The 10,128-nt window shown below is 52.0% G+C and overlaps 1 protein-coding gene across 1 annotated transcript; it reads right to left on the reverse strand.

The window, feature by feature from the left end:
- EIF6 (eukaryotic translation initiation factor 6) lies at positions 1-8,037 on the reverse strand. Its single transcript, XM_054081475.1, has 6 exons — positions 7,845-8,037; positions 7,679-7,764; positions 6,117-6,292; positions 4,350-4,526; positions 3,565-3,746; positions 1-2,368 (listed from the first exon to the last, which is right to left on the reverse strand). The coding sequence occupies exons 1-6, from the start codon at positions 7,949-7,951 to the stop codon at positions 2,359-2,361; spliced, it is 738 nt and encodes a 245-aa protein (XP_053937450.1). The 5' UTR covers positions 7,952-8,037; the 3' UTR covers positions 1-2,358.
- Positions 8,038-10,128: the final 2,091 nt, after the last annotated feature.

The following is a 10,128-nucleotide window of genomic DNA, read 5'->3' on the forward strand; positions in this document are numbered from 1 at the left end:
AACTTGTTTACCTGCACAGAGACTCATCTTCCCATGTCTTCATTCCCACCAACCCTTGTCTAGAACAGGGGTCACGTCTGCCACCTTCCAGATCCCAAGCTTCAACACAACTTCTGTAAGAGGTCACACAGCCCAGGTCACGATCCCCTGCTGTGCTGTCCGATTGCCTTTGGCACATCACAACCCCCAACACTGCACCAGTGTCTTTTTCTATTGAAGGATTTGGATTACAGAGACTGGATTATTTTTCTTGTTTAGCTCTTAAGCGATTTTTAATACGTAACACACAAGATCACCAATATGGTCACAACAGGGCCATGAAGATGATCTGAGGGCTGGAGCACCTCCATCTGAGGCCAGGCTGAGAGAGTTGGGTTATTTGGCCTGGAGAAGGCTCCAGGCAGACCTTAGAGCAGCTTCCAGGACTGAAAGGGGCTCCAGGAAAGCTGAGGAGGGGCTCTGGATCAGAGTGTGCAGGGAAAGGATGAGGGGAATGGTTTCCAGCTGAAAGAGGGAAGATTGAGATGAGATTTTAGGAAGAAATGTTCTCCTGTGAGGGTGGGGAGGCCCTGGCCCAGGTTGCCCAGAGCAGTGGTGGCTGCTCCATCCCTGGAGGTGTTCCAGGCCAGGTTGGATGGGGCTTGGAGCAACCAGATCCAGTGGGAGGCGTCCCATGGCAGGGAGGTTGAACTGGATGAGCTTTGATGTCTCTTCTGATGGAAACCATTCCATGATTCTATGATATAAACCAGGACTCCTGCCTATCACCCAGAATGAACAAAAACCCTGCAGAAGTTGCAGAGGAAAACACCAGCCTCGCTCCTTTCACACGTGGTGAACGTGAGTCGACACCAGCAGCAACAGCCGGACTCCACCTTTTCTTCCCAAGAACCGAGCCCTGTGAGGAGGCCAGAGGTGGGCAGCCCCTCACTCCAACTGCTGAGACAGTCTAAGAGGAGGGGACCAGGACTCAGCACCCGGGAAGGCTGTATCAAAGGGTTCGTAAACACCCAGAACCATCAGCCAGAGTAGCGAGGAGCTGCTGGCAGGAGGGTGAGCTGTCTGAAAACAGCCACCCCTGGCTCAGATCCCATTCCCGACAGACCAAAAGGTAGGATTCCTGTGATCTGAGATGGCCCTATGGGAATCTTTATTTCCAAGTGTAAGGAGCAGCCTTTAATCAACACAAACTTCCCCCAATATCCAGACAGTAACACCAAAATGGAAGTTTACTTAATTTTCTACAAAGCCTGAAGTATCAGGGCCAAAAAATAGAGCTCTGCCCACATCGCTGCCCGAATAGTGCTGCCCAGGAGAACCCGGCATAGTGCACCTGCATGAAAGCACGTGAGGAGCTTCGACACCCCCTTAGGATGGGAAGCGGAGGCATTTCTATACCGTCAGTGCACTCTGAAACAGGCAAGCAGAAGAAAAGCAACTAAAACAAGCAAGCAGGAAGCAAGAGCTCTGATAAGAACCAACTCCAGGATCTGCAGCTCCTCTTTGTCATTATCACCCCCTGACAGGGGCAGAGCTCTAATTAGCAAGCTCCCAGATAACTGACTGCATGGAGTAACTGCTCAGAACCGTGTTAATTAAACTTTGTTGCCAAGATAACTCAAGGTGATTTAAATCTATTTGCTGACTTCCAAGCATTTCCCAGCAGTCACTAACCCACACAGAAAAATCTGAGCCCGGTGGTGGCAGGAGCCTGTGGGCAGCAGAGCAAACCGCACTGTTCCACACACATTGCTGCTGTGAGAAGGCCCTGGACTGACTTTGAGAAACCCTAGCTTCAATCAGAGCTAATCCCTATGGGAATACCTGCAAGCCAGGGCAAGAGAGCAGGTGATGACTTTCAAGTTATTTCGTGGCAAATAAACTACTCTGGTTTTGGTACCGGACACGCATGGGGCCCTGCAGTCTGCCCGTGGCAGAAACACCATAGCAAGAGTGTGGAAAGAGAGGGCAGTGCCATGTGAAAACAGCCTGCTCAGGACAGAACACCAGGGCATTATTTAAGGCAAAACAATCTCTAGTCATACTATCCAAGAGCCACAGGTGTAAATATTGTGGGAATTCGAGGGGCTCGGTCAGCATCCAAAAAGGAGAAAGCAGGGCTGAAGAACTGGAGGATGTCAGCAAAGGGATAGAGAGCATTTCTGATTGGTAACTTAGGTGTTATTTGTTGGGTTTTGTAACAACAGTGAAGTTTACAAAACGCTACAAAAAAATGGTTTTGTAGCCTTTTCCTTGGGCTGCAGAAAAAAACATCAGGAGGTCTGGAAGTCTGTGATCCAAAGTGCAGCTTGACATTCACTCCTTAGGAGTTTTCCAGAAAGCAGGAACCAGCACCGCTCAAGTCAAGCTAAAAGACAAAACAGAAAGAAGATGTAGCAGACAAGCACCGGGGGGCCAGAGGCCTTTCACCACAGCAGCACAGTCAGGTTTCATCCTCCAGTCACGCAGGCCCAGTAGAAATGTCCCTTCCCAGACCGTAAGGGTGTCTGAGGAGGGACGCAGGCCCAGCGGCTGCTGACACCCAGCGTAAGAACAGACTTCTCACGTTGGCAAAGGCCAAACATACGCTCAGCCTGGTCTGGGCAGTTATCAAGGCTCAGAGCAAGCTTAACTTTGGCTCTGTTATGTTGAGAAACATCAAGCCTTTATATGGGAACTCTGAAGGGGCAGTAAAGAACTCTTCAAAGGTTCTTAATTGAAGGAATTCCTTATTCTTTCCTTACGCTGTAAACTATTTCTGTACACTCTAATAACTGAGTATTCAACCACGGAGTGCCAACGGCCTGGGCAGCGCAAGAACACAGCTCCAGCATCATAGCAATGATCCTGACAGTTGTGATCAGATTAAATCCCCAACGAAGTTCCCATAGGATGCTCATCCATACGTGTGCCTAAACCTTGTAAAACATTTGCACACATTAATGAACAGGGAAGGTCTCGTACCATGACCGCTCCAGGCAGAAGACAGGAAAACCTGCCTCTCACTAACAGGTAACTTGGACGAATCCTTTGACAAAAAGGCTTAAAAAAACCATTTAGGGCAGTAGCCTTAAATTAAAAATATTTAAGGCAGCAGCAGACAAGCCCCAAAGTCTTTTTGGCTCTAGAAATGGTTGTAGCAGGCATTTGAAATTATAACTTTTTGGGTTACAACAATCAAAAGCCAAGATCTCACGCAAAGTCACCAGCATTTTAACTTTTAAAATAAGATTTGTTTAAAAAAATCCCTTCATGTCATAGCTAAGCACTGAACAGCTAGGAAAAAGGTGTCTGAAAGTTGAAATGGACACTGTTGTGCTCAGAAAGTATTGTAACTGCAATAAAAACCCTGACAGGACTAAACAGGTTTATCAGCTCTAAGGAAACAAACCCTCCTGCAGGGAGGTGGTTGCTGGCAGGAACACAAAAGAAAGAGGAAGTGGAAAAAAACAACAATTAAAAATAAATAAATAAATAAATAAATAAGCTGTGGAAGCAGCTGGTTTCACAGTAAAATCTCGCCTATTTTGATCACAGTTACACACAGACCTGGATCCTCCATACCTGTCAATCAAGGAATCTCTCATGTTGGTAGCAATGGTGCTTGGCTGAGCTTCATTCAGTTTGAAGATACTCTCGATGACGGAGAGCTCAGTGCTCGTCGTGTCCAGCCCACAGAAGGCACACCAATCGTTCACAACCATTCCCGCTGCAACCACCTCACTGCCACGATTCACCGTTCCAGCCTGGCAAAACAAAGCAGCAGGAGCTAACGGGGTACGCTGACAGCAACACATTTCACTACGTGTCCTTATTAAATGCCTTTAGCAGCGGTTTCAACCCACTCTCCTGAAAAGACTAAAGCTTCTGCCATCAGCAAAGTTAGAAAGGTTTCCGATGAAAAAAGATTACTGTATAGGCCTTAATCTCAGGAGAGAAAACTGTTCAGTGAAATGGAATGTAGGAAGCACAAAGGCAGAGCAACCAATCGCGATATTCACAAACTCAACTGAACAGGCACAGGATTTTATTACTTCATTTTCTTTAAAAATTGCCTCTGGCCAAACCACAGAAGACCTCACATTGTGCACGAATGAATCAGCACAAGATGCATAATCCCAGCAGAACAATGGTTCAGAAGCAAGAAGCTAAGCAGTTAAGAAGATAAGCAGCTTATGTAGACTCAGAAAACAGGGAAACGTCTCAGAAGTCTCACCCTGTTCAAGTCTTCTCCCACCTGGAACAGCTCTGCAGAGAAAACAGTTTCTAGAAACCCAAGAGAATGTTGAAACTGAAAACTAGGTTGGAAGGGAGTGGCACGAGGAAATAAAAACCCATAAATGCCTTACCACGAGTGGGACCTGGAGCAATGAAGACAGTTCATCCTGATCATCAATGGAAGTTTTAGGGTGCACAATTCCTCCCTGGTTACTAAAAACGCAGTAACTTCCAACCAGCACCTGGTCTGCCACTGTTTGCCTGAAAACCTCAACCTTCAGAACATCTGCCAAGATCTCTTCCGTCTCCTGTCAACAGAAAGAGAGGATAAAGTCCTCTGCAAAACAGTATTGGAGTCTGAAGTCAAGCTATTCCAGCATGCAACCACCAGCTGGGATCCTCCCCTTGGAAAGCCCACCCATGCTTTCATAATCCATTCCATTCCAATCCAATTACGCTAAAACACACTCAGACTCTGTACTCCAGATATTCCCAGTGAACTGTGCATACCGAGCTGGCAACTGGGACTAAACACAGCTCCAGGCCTTTACTGATAAATGCTCTTCTCCCCTCTTTCTGTGTTGACAGCTCATCAACCGTTCTCTGGCCATTCCCTGTGAACCAGTCCTCCTTTTGTCCCAGATCAATGGCACCAAATTCCCTTCTCCTTCTGTATCCTAAGAGCCTCCCCCTTCACGTGCAAACTATTTTGATTTCTCCCTCTCTGGCCACCTTGCCTTACTTTTCACAAATATTCAAAGGATACCATGCTGCAAATGCCATCACCTCCCTTCCATTCCCCTTTTTTTGTTCTCGTTTGCACTCTGACCATCAAGTCCCATTTCTCCATCAACTTTAGCACAATCTGAGAACAAACCCTGTACAGACACCTCTCTCCAGTGCAATTAAGATACCAGTTCTTAAACACAGAGTTGCAACAACTTTGTCTCCTCTGCCCTTACTTTAAACTTTCAAACAAGAACCACCCATTTTCCTTTCACCCCTCCGGAAACATGTACACCACCACATCCATGACCTCTTCAAACTATTTTCAGCGAGCTCAGCCTGTAATTACTGCTGCAGTTATAGAATCACAGAATCACCAGGGCTGGAAAAGATCAGCCCAGTCCATCCCCACCGTGCCTGCTAAACCACACCCCCATGGTTTTTGAACCCTCCAAGGATGGGGACTCCACCACTGCCCTGGGCAGCCTCTGCCAATGCTTCACCACTCATTTGGTAAAGACAATCTTCCTAATATCCAGTGTAAATCTCCTCTGGCGCAACTTGAGGCCTTTTCCTCTCATCCTTTCACTTGTTATTTGGGAGAGGAGACCAACCTCCACCGCCCCACAACCTCCTTTCAGGAGCTGCAGAGAGCTATGAGGTCTCCCCCTCAGCGGTTAAACAGCCCCAGGGCCCTCAGCTACTCCCGCAGTCCCTGGGGCTCCAGACCCTTCCCCAGCTCCACTGCCCTTCTCGGGATGCGCTCCAGCCCCTCAATGTCTTCTTGATGCTCTCCTTATTACACACATACAAGCTCCCTTTTTATTCATTCAATTTTACGTAACAAAGCAAACTGCACCGATCACACTCCCGTACCCAACTCCTCCCTTTCTACCACAGCACGCTGAATCAGAGGGCACACAATGATTTGGGGCAGGGCAAATCCACAACTAAAGATAAACAGGAAAAGAGGTAGATGAACCAAAACCGAGTCCAAAGTCCAAAATCCAAACCCAAGACTTCTCTCTTGAGAAGCAAAGACAAGGCAGCACAGCCCTGCTGCTCCCTGTGCTACAGACAGCAACCCCCAGCAGCTACAAACCCAAATGGCAGCTTGGCCATCGTTACACACGCATCCACTGTGAATTTAAACGCGTCATTGCGCCATGTACCCTGTCAAGGTCCGGATGAACGAGAGCTACATAGTCATTGCATGTAGTGACATTGCCCAGAGCTGAGAGACGCTCTTCTACTCGTTGGATTCGTACAGAATCTGGCAGGCTGTTGCGGATGTGTTGCAGCTCTTGGTCTGTTGTACTGCTTGGGACCAACAGCCCGTGTCTGTTCCCTAAAGTGACAGGAGAAAAAAAGGAGAGAAAAGAAAAAAAGACTGTTTTTCACAGGGCTTCCTGCTTCCCTGATCACAGAACGAATGGCCCTTCCCTACCCACCCCGCTGAGGCCCAGAATTCAGCCCAAGAGAAATAACGTCACTATTTGAAAAGAACTGAGCCCCACAGATAAGGGAAATCTAGGATGAAGCACAGGCAGAAAGGGGTGAACGGCACTATCTTTAACCACTTCTCTTTTTCAACAGCACTAAAGACTTCTTTTAAAGGAAGCCGAGATTCTCAATGAAACACTGTGACTGAGAAATTTCCCCTTGCCAGTTGCCCCATAGGAGATACAGCTCCCCCTTGCCTGTGTTACTTTTACAGCAATAAGGTAGGACGGACACAGACACTCTTTTTGCAGGAACAAAACTCGAGCAAGAAGCTCTGTGGCCAACACGAGTCCCACTAACCAGAGATGGGTCAAAGCTGGTCCCTGACTGCCACGTTTGCCATTGCCTCCCCCTGCCCAGGTTCTGCCCCTCCAGTGCTGCTCTGAACCATCAACTTAGGGAACCTTCTCCCAGGTTGCAGCAACCAGCCTCAGGCATGTCTGTAGCCTATCTCCAAGCCCTGAAAGGCAAACACTCCCCACTACTCTAGCTCCTTGCTATTGGGCGTTTCCCCATTCCCCCACTGTTTTCACTTTTCCTCTTGGAATCATTAGTGGTTGGCAAAGACCTATAAGCTCACCTAGTCCAATCGTCAGCCCAACTCCACCGTGCCGGCTAAACCAAGTGCTATGGCCACAAGTTTCTGAAACCCTTCAGGGATGGGGACTCCACCTCTGCCCTGGGCAGCCTCTGCCAGTGCTTCACCACTCTGTCAAGTAGACAATTTTTTCCTAGTATCCAATCTAAACCTCCTCTGGCATAACTTGAAGCCATTTCCTCTCATCCAGTCCCTTGTTACTTGAGAGAAGAGACCAACACTCACCTCCCCACAACCTCCTTTCAGAAGCTGCAGAGAGCGATGAGGTCTCCCCTCAGCCTCCTCTTCTCCAGCCTAAACAGCCCCAGGGCCTTCAACTGCTCCCAGAACCCCTGTTCTCCAGACCCTTCCCCAGCTCCGTTCCCTTCTCTGGACGCACTCCAGCCCCTCAGTGCTTTCCTGGAGTGAGGGGCCCAAAACTGAACCCAGGATTCAAGTTGCAGCCTCACCAGCACAGGGGGACGATCCCTTCCCTGCTCCTGCTGCCCACCCCATAGCTGATCCCAGCCAGGAGGCTGGTGGCCTTTTTGCCACTGCTGGCTCATGTCCAGCCGCTGCCCAGCGCCCACCTCAGCACAACCACGTTACAGCCAAGGGCGAGGGGCACTGCCTCCCCACTCCCCCCTCACCTACCGACGCACATCCTGCCGATGATGCGGCAGCCGGCGATGGAGGCGTGCACCACCGGGATGGTCCCCAAGAGCTCCCCCTCGAAGACGCTGCAAGGAGAAAGCGCCGTTAGGGCCTTGGGGGTGTGTGGGCCGAGGCGGGTCGGCGGCCGGGGCAGGCCCCCCCTCACCTGTAGAAGTTCTCGGAGCCGCCGATGGCCACGAGGCAGTAGGCGTTGGTCAGCTTGGCGAAGCAGCCCAGCTCATTGTTGTTCTCGAAGCTCGCGCGGATCGCCATGGCCTGGCTGGAACGGGACGAGGCGGGGAGGGACAGGCCGGGGCGGGACAAGACGAGACGAGATGGGACGGGACGGGATGTGATGGGCCCTGCGACGGCACGGAATGGGACGGGATAAGACGCAAGAGAACGCGACGAGATGGGATAGAACGCGACGAGATGGGATAGAACGCGACGAGATGGGATAGAACGCGACGAGATGGGATAGAACGGAACGAGCAGCACCGTCAGCGAGCGCCGCGGCCTCCGCCCCAGCACGCGCTGCGCTACTTCCTGTTCGGCGGCCGGAAGGGGCGGGGCAGAGCGGGGCGCGCCGGGACAGCGCCCCCTCCGGAAGGGAGGAGCGGCCGCCGCAGCGTGGGGCTGTGTGTGTTCCTCCCCTACCCCCATAGGGCCGTGTGTGCTCCTCCCATGAGGCCGTTTGCACCCCCCACCGGGGCTGTGTGCGCCCCTTCCCCATGGGGCTGTGGGCTGTGTGCCCCACCCTGGGGCTGTGTGTGACCCCCCGCAGTGGGGCCATGTGTGCTCCCCCCATGGGATTGTGTGCGCCCCTCCCCGATGGGGCTGTGTGCCCCCCCAATGGGGCTGTGTGTGCCCCCCATGGGGCTATGTGTGCCCCCCCATGGGGCTGTGCCCCCTCTGCCCCCTTGGGGCTGTCTCAGGCCCCTGTGATCCCTCCCAGCTTCCTCCATGGGGCTGTCCCAGACCCCCCTGGGACTGTTCTCCGTGGGTCTGTCTCAGACCACAGTGAGTCTGTCCTGGCCTCCCGTGGGTCTATCTCGGTGCCCGTGGTCCCCCATGGGTCTGCCCCTGCCCCCGTGGGGTTGTCCCAGTTCACCCATGGGTCTGTTGGGCCCCAGTGAGTGTGTTCCAGACTCCCACGAGTCTATCCTGGTGCCTGCGGGGCTCTCCTCATTCTCCCCATGGGTCCCCCCAGACCCACACCAAGACCAGCCCCATCTCTGTGTGACAGCAGCTCGTCCCTACGTGCCACGCCATGTCACCAAGGACCATGACACCGTGGGCCCAGACACAGCAGCACAGGCTGAGGCCACCCCCACGCCCCACAGCCCACCCACCCACTCCTGGACCATGGCATACCAGGGCTGTCTCTGTGCCGGACACACCGCTGCCACACAGCCCACGTCCATGTGCTCCTCATGTGCAGGCACGCCATCTCCACCCTGGCACGGCCTCTGCCCAAGCACCACCTCCGTGTTGACACCATCCGTGTACAATAGCACCGAGGGGTGGATGTGTCACCCATGATCAGGTGTCACCTGAGGGCCTCAGCATGGCGCTCGTGTATAGGGGCCACCTGTGTCCAGCTATGACCTCTATCAGGTGCCACCTGGCTCAGATCTGGTCTTGTGCAGGCACCGTCCATGTGGTGATCCCATCCACGTGGTCATCTCACCTGTGTGGTGATCCCATCCATGTGCAGACACTGTCTGTGTGGTAATCCCACCCACGCAGTGATCCTACCCATGTGGTGATCGCACCCAGGTGCAGACACCACCCGTGTGAGGATCCCATCCATATGCAGACACCATCCGTGTGGAGAACCCATCCATGTGGTGATCCCATTCATGTGGTCATCTCATCTATGTGGTGATCCCATCCATGTGCAGACACCATCTGTGTGGTAATCCCACCCACGCAGTGATCCTACCCATGTGGTGATCCCATCCAGGTGCAGACACCACCCGTGTGATGATCCCACCCATACACAGACACCATCCGTTTGGAGAATCCATCCATGTGGTGATCCCATCCACGTGGTCGTCTCATCTATGTGGTTATCCCATCCATGTGCAGACACTGTCTGTGTGGTAATCCCACCCATGCAGTGATCCTACCCATGTGGTGATCCTACCCAGGTGCAGACACCTCCCGTATTAGGATCCCACCTATATGCAGACACCATCTGTGTGGAGAACCCATCCATGTGGTGATCCCATCCATGTGCAGACACCATCTGTGTGGTAATCGATCCTACCCATGTGGTGATCCCACCCATACGCAGACACTACCCACGTGGAGATCCTATCCACGTGCAGACACCATCTATAAGGTGATCCCACCCATGTGCAGACACCGCTCATATGCCAACATCAACTGCGTGCAGATGCTGACCACATGTTCAGACATGCCACCCTTATCCTCCCGGCACAGCT

The sequence above is a fragment of the Cuculus canorus genome, chromosome 16 (assembly GCF_017976375.1).
Source record: "Cuculus canorus isolate bCucCan1 chromosome 16, bCucCan1.pri, whole genome shotgun sequence".
Classification (NCBI taxonomy): Eukaryota; Metazoa; Chordata; class Aves; order Cuculiformes; family Cuculidae; genus Cuculus; species Cuculus canorus.